The sequence below is a fragment of the Platichthys flesus genome, chromosome 21 (genome assembly GCF_949316205.1).
Source record: "Platichthys flesus chromosome 21, fPlaFle2.1, whole genome shotgun sequence".
NCBI classification, from domain to species: Eukaryota; Metazoa; Chordata; class Actinopteri; order Pleuronectiformes; family Pleuronectidae; genus Platichthys; species Platichthys flesus.
The window spans coordinates 2,411,018-2,428,204 of record NC_084965.1 but is presented as its reverse complement, the minus strand read 5'-3'; the positions used below and the strand labels follow the sequence as shown (position 1 = coordinate 2,428,204).

The 17,187-nt window shown below is 40.8% G+C and overlaps 1 protein-coding gene across 1 annotated transcript in view; it reads right to left on the bottom strand.

The window, feature by feature from the left end:
* The window catches only part of LOC133933016 (cadherin-12-like), an 85,352-nt gene that overhangs the window by 33,683 nt on the left and 34,482 nt on the right, over positions 1-17,187 (bottom strand). The window contains exons 3-5 of the mRNA XM_062379969.1: positions 6,619-6,913; positions 2,766-2,885; positions 714-881 (exon numbers count right to left, since the gene is read on the bottom strand). Coding sequence (XP_062235953.1) covers positions 714-881; positions 2,766-2,885; positions 6,619-6,913 — 583 coding nt within the window. The remainder of the gene's footprint in view (positions 1-713; positions 882-2,765; positions 2,886-6,618; positions 6,914-17,187) is intronic.

Sequence of the window (17,187 nt, the reverse complement as noted above, 5' to 3'; positions counted from 1 at the left end):
AGCATTATGGAAATATCATCTTTTACACACGGCCAAAAGGAGCTTGACCACCTGACGGCCTGAATATACATTCAGAGGAAACCACCCGGTGTTACCTCACAATACCTGCAGGGGCCGAGTCAGTGCAGAGCTGTTTTTCTGCTTTTCCTGCTGCTTTTCAATAGAAGACTTTTTTACCCAGAGTTTAATATTTCAGCTTTTTGAATATGTGTAGAAAGGCCTTTCACAGATCAATGCGTTTATCGCTATGATTCCAGCTTGGCTTTTTAACGTGACCCGCAGTGAACACAACAATCAAATTAATCTGCTTTGCAGCTTATATAAAATACAGGATAAAATAAAGTGTTTAAATACACCGACTCGATCCCCGGTGCAGCAGAATCACACTCAGACCCAATCTAAATATAGACAGAAGCCCCGCGAGTGAAATAACACCAATCCCTGACTCATTTGCCCGGAGTAGTAGCTGCAGATGCAATCACGCTAAATAAACAGACCTTTGCTTACGATGAAGCTTAATGACAAATAACGAAAACCAATTACAAACTGTAGAAATGATGCAGACCCCCTGCCCTGCTGTAATTGCACAGTGTTTATCTCGTTATCATAAAATGTGTCAAGCCAACCTGTGAGGTCATCGGATTTATTTCTGTTTTCCTAAAAATTGGAAGCTGATGCCGTCAAACAGTTGTAATATTTAAACAAGCACTTACTTTTGGAGAAGCGAGGCGGGTTATCGTTGACATCGCTCAGGGTGATGTTGACGGTGGTGGTGCCGGCCAGTCCCCCCAGCTGCCCCCCCATGTCCTTGGCCTGGATTAGAACTTGGTACTGTTCCTTCACCTCTCTGTCCATGTTGGGCAAGGCCGTCTTTATAACCCCTGGTGTGCGGCAAGATTGATGAGAAACACAGATGACAAAAGAGGCAGAAATACAGGAGGGAGAAGAGTTAGCGAGAGACGGAGCGAACGTGGAGAAAGAAGCAGCACCAATATAAATCCCCCTGATATACCTTCAACGCCAAATGCTCAATTTACTTCAACGTGCACAATATATTTCCGACAAAGGAGTTTGCTCCTCGGTGAGAAACCAAGGCTGGAGTAGAGGTCATATCACAAACCGGAGACACTTGACATTCAATAGGGAACTCTGCCGAAGCCATATAATGATTCACTTGAGGATCAGAAACCCTTAGATCACAGAGCGTTTGTACTGCAAATTAATGGCTAGGTCAGTGAGAGGCTGGCAGGGTAAGAGGAAGCAGGCAGCAGAGGTGGGTCGGAGCTTTTTCCTTCTCCACTTGTTCCATTTTATACGACGGAAACTTGAGGACGTCCCATTTGATCCACAGACATGTGCGATTCCAGAATGAGAGACTGAGGTTATTTTTTAAATGGCAGTCAGATTTGTTTGGGGGGAGGGGAAGGAGGTGTCTGTCACTGGCGAAGATAATAACCATGACATGCACTGTGATTTAAGTATTGCTGTTCCCGCCATCCCCCTCCCTCCCTCCCTCCCTCCAACTCACCTCTTTCCTCCCACTGTTTGTTGATGTGTGTTTGGAAATGGATGCCGGCCCAGCAGGGCAAACATTTGCTGTAACAGTTGGATTTTTTGTTTCTCCCCCCCCAGCATCAGTTTGAAATGCAGTCACCGGATATGCTCCGTTAGCGGCATAATCAGCGACAGATTCCACAGGATCTGCCCGTGTGATATGCATGAACCTATTTTCATACGCTTTGAACTGTCCCAGATAGCGAGTCAACAGCAGCCAAACTGCCGGCAAGCACCGGTGCTGTGAAGGTGTTTCAGAGCAGTCGTCTGCTACGCCCCCTCTCGCTGCCACTCCACAACCTTTTTACTGTCAGTTTTTATCCTATGACACCATCCAGCAGAGTGCAGGTATAAATAAAGTGGAAACTAACGCCGACACTGTTAATGTCTCAGCTTCCACTTTGCCTGTTTGCATAGTAAACTGTAAAACAGGAAGATGGATGACGCGTCTCCACCAGGGACTTTACTATCTGGGCTCAAGAGAAAATCTCAGCACTATCCTGAACTGAAACCAAAATATTCCCAAATATATTTTCTTTAATAATTATTTCATATTATTATAATTATTACTGTCTTTCTGTGATTTCATTGTTTGCTTAGGTTTCCTGACTGACTCTTTAAAAACACTGACTCCTCAGTATCTTTGCAGCAAACTGCAGCGACAGAACTCAGCCACTATACCAGAAACAAATTATAATGATTATATTGATTGATTGTTATTCATTTTATTATCTATATTTCTTTCACAAAGTGTATAATAGTGTACATTCATCCCAGCTATAATGGTGTATGCTCGATATCAGTGCTGCTTCATTTCCCTGCTACAAGTGACCCTTTATTTAATAGCTGTCAAATTAATAATTCAGCGTCTTTTCTTGAGAGCATGTGTCCTTTTGTGTCCCAGGGGTCAATTCACCAGCCTGTTTTATTGTCCTGATGTATGGTTCTGCTAGTCCACATTATATTACACTCAGTGTTTAGAAGACACTCAATCATTCATATCTTTCCAGACTAATGGCCCAGATAACCTTATTTCACAGGGAGATTTCCTCACCGCTGTCGGCAGGTGCACATAAAACTGAAGAACATATTTTCTGTCGCGTCCGAATCGCATATCTTTAAACTAAATGGAAACATGTTTGTGAACCTTACCGGCTAAATCACCATTTTGTCACATGAACAGACAACAGGAAGAGGGATAAGTGGTTTACCTGTTTTGGGGTCGACAGAGAAGTAGGGCTGGCCGTGCAGGATGCTGTACACCACCCTGGCACTGTTTCCATACGTGGGGTCGTCTGCGTCTGTGGCTGTCACTTGTGTCACATACGTCCCTGTGGGAGGAGAGTGGGAGGACTTATTGACTTGGACTTAATTGGCTTCCTCATGAGATTGAAATCCAAACTCTTTGAAGTTCATCAGTTTACCGAATGATCTCCGCTGACACTAATGATCGTTGAATCAGAAGTGAGGAAGGTGCGGCCGACGCCGAGCAGTCAGAGTCCCTGACGGAGTGCAAAGAGGAGGAGTGCGGAGGAGACAGGATGTGTCGAGGAGTTGTTTAATGTTCCTGTCGTGTGTGTGTGTGTGTTTCTTTTTTATTTGCACATTTGCAGCATCACTAAGAGGCTATTTGTTTAAAGGAAATAAATAAACAAACAAGAGTAAGAATGCTCTTTTGCAACCATTCATTAAACAACGCTACCATTAAGAAAATAAAGGATAGTGTTGAAATGGCCGTCTTCCAAACTTGTGTACTAACGGGGAGAGAATAATTACTTGCAGCAGGTTTGGCTCATCTCCTTTAACTAGCTGGTGTTGAAAACAACATTCCATTAACACACTGCTTATTACCTCCGCCGTTGTTTTGTTTGTGTTTCCTTTTGTTTGTTAACAGGACAACACAGAACGGATTTCAACAAAACTTGGTGGAAGAATGGGACATGAGCGGAGAAAGGACCAATAGATGTTGGGTCTGCATCTGTAAATCATTATATTTATTTCCCAGGGAATAATTCATGGGTATTTTGTGTTTTTTTTTGAAGTATCTCATCTTTATTGACCGGCAGGTTTGCATGAAATGTGGGAAGAGAGTGGGGGAACACATGCAGCAAAGTGCTGGGGTCAGAACTGAACCACAAGCCTAGTTAATATCAGCCATATTTAGGGGACCGAACTCTACGGGTGCAATTTGATGTGCATCCTAATAAAAATATGGATCGAATGAAGCTGGTTAGAAATATGGCTCGAAACCTGTAACTAACATCAACGTGTAGCTGAGATGTGGATTCAATCGGGAATCGACAGTTTATTTATGTCCAAATAAACCTGATGGATTTCCTGCAGAATTTAAAGGACTGTTGGACCTCGCTGGAGGTTTTTTCTCCACTGTGCCATTTTAGTTTGCCATGCATTTATATCCAATCACAAATATCCACTTGGTGTAAAATCACTGACAGTTTTAATGAATTGGTTACTCAGACAGGCAGCCCCGTGTCACTGTGAGCATTTTTTGTAAAATTGCAGGATGGCCTCGTCATTTTTAAATCCTGCTGAGCTCTTAGTTGCCAGCAGATAACTTGCTTTGCCGTCTGAGCAGATGATAACAATGGCATTAAAACATTAGGTGACAGAGATTAGTGTCTCAATCCTCGCGTTGTGTATACAATGGATGAGATGGAACATTAACACTCTCTGAGTTCACCAAAGGCGTGAGAATCCACATAAGAGTGCAGATGCAGTGAAAGTTTAAAAGCCTTTCTGCACGGCTGACGCCAACGCTTTCCCCGGCCACAAAAGGTAACAGCCTTTCTTCGGGTGCGACACTATAAACAAGTCAAATAAAATCTATTTGCATAATTATGGAAATTCAGTTGTGTGAGTAAGGACTGGAAGAGATGCAGCTGCAGAGGTCACTGCTGGTAAACACAGGAGACGAATGCACAGAGGAGTTTTTCGCTAAATATAGATTGTCTATCTGGCTTCATTAAATATTCTTTGCAATACAGCATTTGGCATTTTATTGTAATATCAGAGTGCAATCCAGGGGAAACAAATTAACCTGATCCACGCACATTAATCGACTAGATTTTAAGTATAAAGCACGTCTTAAATTCAAATCTATGGATATAAGAATTGCAAAAGTGCAGAATATGACCTCTGCAGAGGTAATAAGAATAAAATGAAAATGCAAAACTGTGGAGAAGGAGCTTAATCAACAAATTCATGAAGCCGCAGACAGCCTGCGGTAATTACACGGTTGTGTTCTGGAATCTCTGTTAAGTATTTTTTTTATTTGTCACTTCTCTAAATGAATCAGGGATAAGCTCATAGCTAACAACTCGAAAGGAGCCTCTGGATTATTGCCATTAGCCAGTTTATAATGTTTGGCCATAGATTAGTCTTCATTACCGACCATTAATGCATATTTATGTTCGGCATCTCGCTCCGTTTAGTATTTGCTTTGCGCCGCTCACATAAAAAAACACATCCACTGAGACATTCCAGCAAAAGACAACAACAGTTAATGAACCCATTGATAACACTGGATCCTGCTGGTATAAAATAGCATTAGAGACCTTGGTTGGGCTGCATCTCTCCTGCAGCGTTGTTATTTTTGCACAGGAAGTAAAGGTTAACTCTCACACAGTCTGCGAGGGAATGTTTAAAAACCCACAATTGAATCCGAAAATAAAAAAAACTACTTCTACCAGAGGTGTCGCTCTGCATAATTCCATTATCAGTGCTTTTTGTGGAAACAACTGTAATGTGTGACAGTGAAGGTTATTTCTAAACCCACGGCTTCATCAGTGAAGTTTTCTCATCAGAAACTCTTCGATTGCCGGGCGGTATACGTGCACTCAGAGACTTTCCAATTCCAGCCACGAGAGCACAGACAATTTTCTGCATTTTAACTGATTCGATATCAACACAAAGATCTTGATGACATTTTCTCAAACCAAGAAATTACATCTGGGAATATTCTTCCATCGCTATTTGTTGAGGAGGTATAATTCAAAAAATATAAACTGTACATACAAATTTGGCCTCCAATTAAAAGTAATGAGTCATAATTTGGATGGAACAATCAACACGACTAATTGCCTTTATTAATCATGTGTAATTAACTTTATCCCCAATTATGAAAAGGGATCAAAATGTGAAGTTATCTTTGAAGTGCGTCAGTCTCTTAAAATCAGGTGAATGATGTTTTCTAATCAGAGTGTGGATTGGTGAATATTTATTATATGCAGTTGCATTATGGGAAATAGAGGATCAAGCGTTTGAGGTGGATGAATCATACTCTGCACTAAAAGCCATGACGTCCTACCATTCTTTAATAATCTGCCTCCCCCACATCTTTGTGAAATTGACAAATACAATTACAAGAGTGCCTCTTTAAAGTTTTAGAGATAACAATATGTTCCCATTCATGGAAACTAAAGAAGAGATCTAAGATTAATTTTGCAGACTGCCCAGCATAAAATTAAACACAAATAAAAGATGAGGTATCTTAATCCACAGCAAGAGGATAATTTGAAGTAATTTCACTTGGAAAATTACAAATGATTATCTGAATCAAAACTAATTATTGTTTTGCCAATCATGTAATTGATCATCCGTGGGGGCGATGTGGCCACGCTGGATGTGTTCTCGATAAACCTAGAAGGTTCTGTGTGTGATTCCAGAGCAGTTTCACAAAGGGGGCCTGGTTTCCAGGGCTCACTGGGGCTGGGCTGCTCCTGCTCTCTACACGGACTCCAGAGACTGCTGATTGTGGAGTTTTAAGGGCTTCATTGCCATTCAGATCAAGAGGAACCGTTCTCTCAGCGAATTAGCCTGATCAGTCCTCCCTGGAGGGGTGGAGGTGGGGAGAGGGGGAGGCAGAAAACACGGGGAGTGTATAAAGAGGGAGCTGTGTGACTTACTCTGCGCACACCAAGAATAATGTGTTCCCTGAACATGTTGAATGTTGTTGGTTTAACCCTCTGGTTGCACCTCTAATGTTCCCTGAGACGCAACAAAGCTTTCACTGCACAGAACAAGTGGCTGCAGATGGTCACTTGCCTACTGGTGACATCTCAGGGACGCTGGCCCTGTAAGGTCCCTCCAGGAACTTTGGCTCGTTGTCGTTGATGTCTTGAACCTTGATTACAAATTCAGATTCCGGCTCGAGCGGCCGATTGGAGCTGAGGTCGACAACCTGGGCACGCAGGGTGTAGTAAGGCTTCTCCTCCCTGTCAAGACTCCTTAAGGCATGGATGTCCCCTGTCGTTTGGTCAATTGTGAAAATGGAGCCGGCCCCGTCCCCAGAGAGAGTGTACTTCACCACACTGTCCCCCTTATCAAGGTCAGTGTGCAGCTGCAAGACAAAAGATGGGAAAGACAGGTTGAGTGCAAACATTGGCACAGATAATGATTCATTGAACGCGCTGGAGAAGAGCTGTCAAAGAACTGTATTTCACACAGACAGTCCAGGAAAGTGACTGAGCATCAAAGAGCAAATTCATGTTTCGGCAAAGATCTGCAAAACACTAAGTCATGAGGAAGAAACTTCCAGAACGTCCATCAGATTAATGAGGCTAAATCTCTGATAAATAATAAATCCTCTGTGAAGTGCAATTATGCTGCAGTGACATGTCTTCACCGTCATGGACTCATTTCTATTCAAGCTATTATCTGAGAGAGGGGAGGGTAGCTCCTTTCTCAAGAGTGAGAGAGCTCAGAAAACTGGAGGTAAACATTCACTCTCCACAGGAACAGTTTCTAATAGATTCACCTGACAGCCGAGGTCTGTGACCAGATGACTCTCAGCGCGGTTGCAAAAATATCACCACTGCAGTCAGAGAGCAGCTTTGTTAATATAGATCCAGGGCGGCTCTCTTAGTACAAGACAAACACATTCTGTGCTGTTGGCAGAAAGCCTATTGATATAGTTCTGTTTACCTCCCTGCAGAGATCAGTTATGCAATTCAAAGCATTTTAAATATTTAAGGGCTCTAATGTAAAGTGATCATCACCACAGTATGGATATGGATTTTTGCCCTCTTATCAATCTCGTGGACTTTCCAACGGCCCTGTTGAGCAGCAGTCATATTTCAGGATGCAAACTGAAGCAAAGCAACGTCTATGGAGTTTTCTCTTCCATAATTCAAAGCTCCTCAAGCCAAATAGTCTCAATTACTAAAATATGAAGATGCACTTTGAATAAATCTTTGTAAAAGATGGTTTCTGTCATTTTTCATAGTTCGGGGGGGGGGAGGTGAAAGGAAAGATGGCTGAGCCCATATCCTGGATAATTTGGCTTCATTTCTGGAAGGACTGCACTTGTTTTGTTCCTCTTTATAGTCTGTGCTCTAATTCTTCACTTTGTAATTGAGTTTGGGTTCTGTTCAAGTGCTGCTATAACTAGATGGATATGGTGACGGTTTTAGCTTCTGTTGGATGAGAACTCTCCTTTTCCATCTGTTGTCATTTGACTGAATCCTAATTACTTTCCTGGAGCCATGATGACTGAACGGATCCACACCCTAACACTGATTTTCTTTTTTTGCAATTGAGTCTCTCTCTGTACCCCACTAGTATGCAATAATCTGCACATCGCCAATTTCCCACCGAACCTACGTCGAGGAGCTCCAGCCATGGAGAGAAGAGGAGAGACAATTTGAGATTCAGCGATAAATTCTCTGCAGGTTGTGGTTCGACGAGCAGATGCAAGCAGACACACACTGGGAGTGATTGGTGATTCAGGGCAATTGCCCCCAACGAGCATAGCATGGGATTATCGTGTTGTGAATTAATTATTTTTAGTACGGGACCTTTGTTGGTTCACAACTACAACCCAAAACATTTCCTGTAAATACCATAAACATTTCAAATTTAGATAAAACACTGTCATTGTGTTATTAACATGAATAATATCCCTCCTGGTTAAACCAAAGAAACAGATTAAACACTGAAATCTTTATTAATCCTTTTCCAGTTTTATATATTCAGGCAGATGTTGTTATTGTTCAAACACATTTCAGGTGATTCTGAATATTATGAATCAGACAATGATGAAGCCCAGTTCATGAAACACCATTCACCCCTATTTCAAATCTGTTTCCTCTAAAACTTGCTTTCCGTTGGGCACCGGAGCTGAAGAGCCACAATTATTACCATAATTACTATTTTAAATGTTCCCTAGTGATGCCCAGGTTTAATGAGCTTTAATATGATGTGTCACTTATGATTAACAATGGGAAAGTAGGGCACCAGCTTATTAGTAAATATGTCCATAAAACAATTTTTATATCAACGTATGATTTACTCATCGTCCAGACTTCTGGCCAGAAAGAAAGAGAGGGATTTATCTCCTGTTATTTACCTGAGTGGCTCTTTCATGGGTCTAGTTCATGACATAAAGTGTTAACCTACCTTAATATGAATATACAAGTATCGACTAATTAAACATTAACGGATTTCTGAAATACCTACAGCTGCAAGAAATGTGCCTAGACTTGCATTGCTTAAATATATAGCCATATGCCGCTGGAGGAGTCTTTTCCATGACTCAGACATTGATGGTACGTTACTTTAAAAAGAAATGCAGACAGAAAAGGCAAAAATAATTGTAGCCCGAGCCCCGAAAAAACAAAATACAGCGAGAGATTCTGTTTTACATCAACAGGAGATTTACTACACTGAAACTACCAACACTGATTCAATAAAAAAACTAAACAAAAACCACTGCCATAACTTTGGGAGCAAGAAGCCCTAGATGTTTTTCACAGAAGCTGTTTTGACATGAAATAGTAGGTAAATGCAGGTGTTACTTATCACATTAAGTTATGTTTGGTACATAAACAGAAGCTCCATTATTGTTATTAATAAACCCTGCGTTCACCTACTATTTCTTGTTAAAATGGCTACTGTGAATACAGGCCTGTACCAGTAATGCATTAAAGAAGCTAATGCTTGACCTGTTTCATTTTCTCCAGCACGCCTAAATGATAATTAATTTGGGCTTCTGGTTTCTTAACTTGTCCTTAATTAAAATAATTCAAAATATGCTCTGGGCCATTTTTCTTTTCATTACAGCCTGTCTACGGTGCCACTCCGTGAAGTAACACGGAGTAAAAGGTGATTTCAAAATGTAAATATCTTTATGAATTTTTAGGATTTACATAGCATGTTAATCCTGCCGTTTGTGTTAGGACCTGGGGTTAAAGGTGAGTTATGGAACACTATGGAGGAACCGAGACTGTTGGAAAACTGATATAAGGACATAAGATGCATTATCATGGGAACAGAGGGTTTCACCAGCACCCTGACTTTTAGGCAAATAGGGCATCCCCTGCATTTTACAGATGCTACAAGTAGAAAAGATGAGGAAACAAGGGAACAAGGGAGTATTTACTAACTACCTTACCACTGAACTACCTAACTACCTAACTAGGCAACTAACTACATAATTAACTAACGAGCTGTGGGACACAGTGGGAGGTATTTGTGTATGGTTTTCTTAGAAAGAAGACAAGATAGTAGAACTAGCTAACTAACTAACTAACTAACTAACGGATAGACTGACTGACGGACTGACTAACTAAACATCTAACTGACCAACCAAATGAATATCTAACTAACTAGCTAACAGGTTATCTGCGCTACACATCCAAGGAGGAAGCACACTACCTAGAAGGAGAAAAGATGAGGGAACAAGGGAAGGAGACAGGCTTCCACAGTCCACTACTAAGGGACTACCTTGGTAGCCATCTGTGTTTGTGTAAATCAGGGGTCTCACTAACTTACTACTTTGGTAGCCATCTTTGTTTGGGTCAATGAGGGGTCTCCCTGCTAGTTTCCAGGGACATGTTCAGAGTCCAGCCTGTCAGATACTGAAGCTAACTGATGCTAAAATTGGCATATGCTCACAACCTACTGTTAGCATTAGAAGAGGAGAAGCTAATCAATGGAGGAACAAAAAATACACAATGCTGGATGATAAGTGTTTGAAGTTTCACATAATGGAGACACTCATTAGCATCGCCTTTAGCATCTCACCTTTAGCATCTAGCTGCAGGGAGCTACCTGCTGACACACACCTGTATCCATCACTGGCCCATACTGGGACTCACTGTACACTGGCTCATACTGGGACTCACTGTACATACTGGAGGGTTTTAAAGAACAATGGTGGATGAAGGAAAAGCTTGTTGTGTATTACTTACACAGCTGCAGGGTTCTGGACAAGTTGGACATCAGGGTGGCGGCCAAAGGTAGGACACCATTTTGTTTTACCTCTGCTGTGTCACGTAGTATTCTGTATATGCTGTATGTGTGTGTGTGTGTGTGTGAGAGAGTTATTGAAATTGCATGTTGATATTCTGATTTAAATCTAGCTAAAGTGAATTGAACTGAAAAATAATCTATATTTTAAGTTGTGAGTTTTAATATTATTATATTTAAAGTTTGTGGCATTTAATGTAAATTTTAATAATTTCGATTACAATTGACGTCCTAATACAAATGAGAAATAATCCTGATTTACTTGTGGATACGGGCAGGAAAAAGTTATAGCAATTTATATTCTATTCTTTTGTACTTTGTGCTGTTCTGTTTGGTTGTTGGCTGCAGTGCCTCTAATTTGCCTCTGACACTTGTTTGGTATGGAACTGAACTTTTTGTGTTTAAGTTTGTTTTTCTGTTTTCATTGTTATTTCCCTCTCCTCCACAATTTCATAAACCAACTGTGAATTTTTCAAAAATCATGTTTTTCAAACCAAGGTACAATGAATTGGAATTTCATGAAAACTCACATTTTATTCTGTGCTGTTTGGTTGTTGGCTGCTGTACTTCTAATTTGCCTCTGAAACTGGTTTGGTATAGAACTGAACATTTCGTGATTGAGTTAGTTTTTCTGTTTTCACTGCAATGTGTTGTTTCCCTTTCCTCAACAAACAGCTAAATCATAATTTTCAAGCTAACACAGGTACAGGTATTATGCACGATGACACGCTCAACATGAGAGGGATGTTTTCTGGGTTTTGCACACAGAAGGAGACCAGATGGCAGATTGGACTTCAGAGGTGTTCCCTGACTACAAAAGGCGGGACGTTATTTCATTAGGCGCCACTCTGCGTGTGCCGCTGGGCCACGGCAACTTTCATCGTGGTCGCTACACAGCTCAGTTGCTTGTGAACATGTGTGCCGTGGTGTTATTGTCTCACCTGTTGCCTGATCGTTGTTTTATTCATTTTCAAAAGAAATTTTTCATCTAAGCTGTGAGCTCATATTCGGGGAATACTCTGAGCTCGAATGGTTGTCAAACATTTGAGGTGATGGCACAAAGATTTTCTGTAATGGTTGATGTGTGACACGTGATGTTTTTAGCTCTTGCCTCCAACATGTCTTCTGTCTAAATACAGATTAATTTATATTATTAACTAGTCCAATCTGTTCTTGTCTATGCTTCTTTGGTTGAGGCCATTATGCCATTATCAGGCTTTTGTCGACCTGTGCCCATGTGGTTGGCAATGGTTGTAAATTTTTGAATATTATTTTGTCCAAAAAAGGGTTCCACTGCCTCCTATTAAAGTTCCTGCATCTTTGAGCAGAACTCATCATAGTGATATATCATCGTGTGATTGTGTGAGATAAAAATTCACTGACTTGCTTTTAACTGAGGCTGCAGAGCAATAATTACTAATTGTGAGTTGGAGTGATGGTTCTCATAGGTCTGTAATGATTCTCTCATTAACTTTTTACTGTGACTCTAGGACATGGATTTTCATAGTTTATAGCTTTATATTCTATAAACAAAATACAACAATTACATTATTCAGTCAAGCAAAATGAGAGGGGAACTATTTGTTTGCGGGGGTATTGCTGACAGCAGTTTGTTTTAAGAACCTCTCGCCCTCAGGTGCTCTCCCCAGAAAGTTGTGTTTCCAGATTTGCCGTCTTTAATAAAAAAAGCTGTCTTCCAGTACTTTATATTTTAGTGAGACAGTAGCTGGGACATCTGCTCCCAATCGCTGTTGTTCATCCATTATCCATCTTGTTTCCTATTGTTTCGTAATCCTGTAATCTTCTGCAATCCGGTATCTGCGACCTCATTATAGGAGATTATCTCAAGATTTTTTTGTGTTGCAGATTTGCTCAAACTGTTACGTCCTATTAGACGGATGGGACGACACACACAACGCACAACAAGCTCATTCTCAGCCACTGTGAAAGTAGTTGCTCTGCGCTCATGGTATACGAGAGAGATCAGAGTGGCAGACAGAATGCTGCAACACTGTAGTCATAACGGACTCACATTCTTCTAACTACACCGAGCCAACAAAAAAACACACAACAACAGCATCATTAAACACCTGTGTACATGTCATGCAATCCAGTACAAACTGCCAGCAATAAACAGTATCGTGATCGTTTCATTTGTCTTGACATGTATTGGGACAGTAACTGAATTATATTGGGAGATGTCCATCCTTGTCCTTCTGCTCACTCGTGTTGGACTAAATAATAAGCACCTAACAGTTAAGTTTATACCCTGTAGTGCTGAATCCGCATGTTTGTGACTCACTCTGAAATCTACTGCAGGCTACCTGCTTTCCAATAGTGATAGTTTCAATCATATACGAGGTTGCACAAAGAATTTGAGACGAACGGAGAGAAAATCAAACAGATTATTGAAAAGATAGTAATTTTCATATTACAGAGGTTTGTTGTTCACAGGCTCTTGAAGCAACACAATGCGGGATTGGGCCTTGTTGTTCCTGCGCTGCCGGCGGATCATATTTTGTTGAATGAATAAATTATCACTTTGTATTCATGATTAAACAGGAGTACACATTGGCCGTCCTTTTGACCGGCAATAACTAACAAACAAACAAAAACATGTACCCAGGGGAGGTACCTGGACAAATTTAGGGTGAACACCAAATGAAAATAAAAAAAAGAATAGGTACATTGTGTCATTAATTAGAACTGCAGGTTGACTGATATTAATTAAAAATCCCATTACTCTAACAATGGCAAAGCATTTTATAAAAAGACTTGTTAATAGGGCAGCAGACGAAGGATTCTTTTAAACTGTAAAACACCCATTGGGCTCGTTAGACAAGAGGCAGCCTCCTCCTTATTAAAGGTGTCAAAAGAAAGTAAGTGACTTCACGCCGGAGACGGAGAAACATATTTTCTTGTTACAGTTGTTCCCAATTTATAAACCACGAATCAACAAAATGGAGTGTATGCGTGCAGAGTCTGAAAGATGGAGTCAGTGATAACAGTGTGTATATTCAAACAAGCACACCTACATCTGTTTAGCATAAAGCATAAAGCTTGCTCCTTCAGACGGGTTGGATCATATGCACATATATTACGGTGAAAATGTCTTAGCACTCCAATTTTTCATGATACGCATAATTAGCAAGATGCGCTGCTCACGGTACCGGTTGACGTGACAGCTAAAAAAACAGGTAGTGCAAGGAACTGAAGTAAGATTCCTGTTGCCATCCGAAACTCGTGCCATCTGTTTGAGTAATTATGTTTGCATTCATTAATGTATTTTTAGTTTTTCAACATGCCAAGAAGCACTGTCAGACATCGTAGGGTAACATTTCAGTTTGTAAAAACTTTGTTATGCGGATGTTTCATTGATCGATTGGAGAGGGATCCCTCACATGTGGCTCTCTCTGAGGTTTCTACATATTTTTACCCTGTTAAAAGGGTTTTTTGTAGTTTTTCCTTACTCTTGCTGAGGGTTAAGGACAGAGGATGTCACACCCTGTTAAAGCCCTATGAGATGAATTGTAATTTGTGAATATGGGCTATACAAATAAAATTTGATTGATTGATTGATTGATTGATCTTGAAGTTGTGTGTAGTTTTCCATAACCTCATTTTGCAAGGGTAGCTTGGGTTTTCCGTCCATTTGTCTGTTTCATTGTGAACAAGATTCCTCAAACACACCTTGAGGGAACTTCTTCACATTTGGTTCAAACATTCAATAGAAGTCGATGATGAACTGATTTGACTTCCAAAAACACATTGTTAGCCTTTTGGATGTGATTTCTCAGGAACATATCCAGCGAGTCTTTGTTCACTTGGACTCATTGACCTCTTTGACACTTTGAATCAAAGATAAACTAATTAGTTTTCAGTGGTCAAAAGCTGTGGTGCCCTCATATGAGTCTGAGAAATAATGTATGCAGAATGTTCTTGCTGTCTATATGCCGTCTTTGCCTTGTCCTCAAAAGTTGAGGCAATGAAGATGGCCGGCCATTGCATCTGCAGCGTCATGGTGCAGTGCATCAGCGCCGTTGTCAGAGAAGATATCGGCAGGCCCATTATTCATTTCTTATTAATCATCAGTGCAATATACGTTTATTGACTGAATTGACTGATGCTACTCAACTACTGGTTGGACTAGAGGAAAATGGAAGCTGCTCTCAGCGGCTGTTGAAAAGCCACAACTTTATGAGTAATGCTCGTTCTCTACAGGGAATTCACGACTCTGAGAGAGGATGGTGTTCCCTTTTTTTTTTTTTTTTTAATACCTTCTTGATTTGCAGCACATGGTCCCTCGTTGACAATGACCGTGTAGTAAACTCGCATATTGATTAATTTGTGTGATTTTCAGCAGAGGACGTAACCAGCCCCTGTAGAAAAAGCTGTAATTGGATTTCTGCAAACCAGGATTATGTGGAGCTCGTCTCAGGAATGCATATGGGAACGCAACTCTTTGCTGAAAACCAGCCAACATTGGCCAAAGAACCGTGCACCAGCAAGAATATCAACCAATTTGTTTGGTACCTTTTATACAAGGCAGCCCTGAACTCTGACTGGTATCATAAAGCTGTTTAATGTATTATCAGATTCATTCTGATGAGTCCTTAGTGGGTTACACTTTAAAAAAAATTGGGGCACATACTATATATAGTGTACGGTTCCCGTCAGGATTCACGTTGTGTTAATCAGTCAATATCCATGTGTGAGCAGATCTATTTTCATACTGCTATTCATTAGCTCTGGAACTACCCTTCAATCCTACAGCCTGCTGTCCTAGAAACCCAGTGCAGTGATGACAGAGTGGCGGTATGTTGGCATATAGGCTGTATGTTATAGCTCGTTCACCGCATTGCCAGACCTCTCTCTGTGTGTGAATGTGTGTGTCTGTGTGTGTGCCGTGTCATACCACATTATGACTACTGATTGAGTGGTAAGTTCTTGCAGGTAGTTGGTGTTCTGGTGAGCCGCTGATGGAAAGAAAACACTGTCAAATGCAGCAAGCTTATTATAGCTGATCGATATTGGCTCGCGGGCCATTTCTTAGGGTGCTGACAGCTCCGAGCTCGCTATCTGGGTTGTGTCATGCCTCCGTCAGGTAATAGGGATGGAGGTAGAAAAAAAGAAAAGAAGCCCACATATGCACTGGAGTGTAGGGATGTGTGTGTGAGAGAAAGAGAGAGTGAAGAGAGAGAGACGGGGAGGGAGGGAGAGAAATCTTGGGAAGATGGAGAAAGGACAAAATGGAATAGATTGACAGATAAGGCCCAGGGTGTGTGACAACAAATAGAAACCGTAGCTTATATTCACCTCTAAAGCTGTTTTAGTGCAGGTCAGTGCTCTGAACACACTCACCTGCTGTTGTGAACAAGCGACTACATTCACTGTTTCTACATTCAGGGAGTTTGTAACCATGATTGTTGATAGAACCGTTATTTAAGTCACAAATCTTATGACCTCTGCTTTCAGATTAATTTTGGATATTTTCTTTTGCATAACGAGAAAACACGGTGCACGGCGGATTTTTGATATATCACATTAATGTACATGATTGTTATCGATTATCTCGGAGACTCGGGTTAAGGCTTGATTCCCTTTTTCTCATATCACACTTGATTAAACAATACAGTGATATTGATACAACGTACAGAATGCAATTTTCTACCCAGAATCACAACAATATTCCCTATCAATGTCAAGATTTGAATGGAAATATGTTGACCACGCCGGTAAGTGATACGGATTGGGACATTAGCCAACCATTTGGAAATATGATCCCGGCAATTCAGGAGAAAAGTCCATTACCCACGAGGACAAAATATATGAAATGTATTACTTTGGCAGGACAGATGAATGGTATCATTAGCTTTTATTTCAGGTGTTCTTTCCTGAATTTCTCGCAACATTCATCACCAACAAGCATTACAATTGTTAATATCCTCTACCTCTTAATATGTTCTAACGAGCAGCTGAATCACTGGCACACCTCATGCATAATCTTCACGAGAGCCATCCTTTTAAATTACACTTCATTTGACATTGAATCACTCAGGCAACACATTTCCAGGTGACTAAAATCATTTGTGAGGTATTTTTAAGGGAAGAGCACTTCTACCAATTCTGCTCTGTTCTTTCTTCACATCGATGTATTCATATTGCTTAGTATGTGTTACTACCTTTGTGTCAGATCTTTAACAGGCTTTATGGATCAAGGCTTAAACGAGATTATTGTTATTTGGCATTTTGCTCAGGCGATTCATGTTGCAGCCTTTCTTTTGGATTTGATGTTTATTAGCTGCTGGCTTGCACTTTGTTTCACTGAAGTATTTAACAACAGCGGCTATCATCATCACGCCGTGT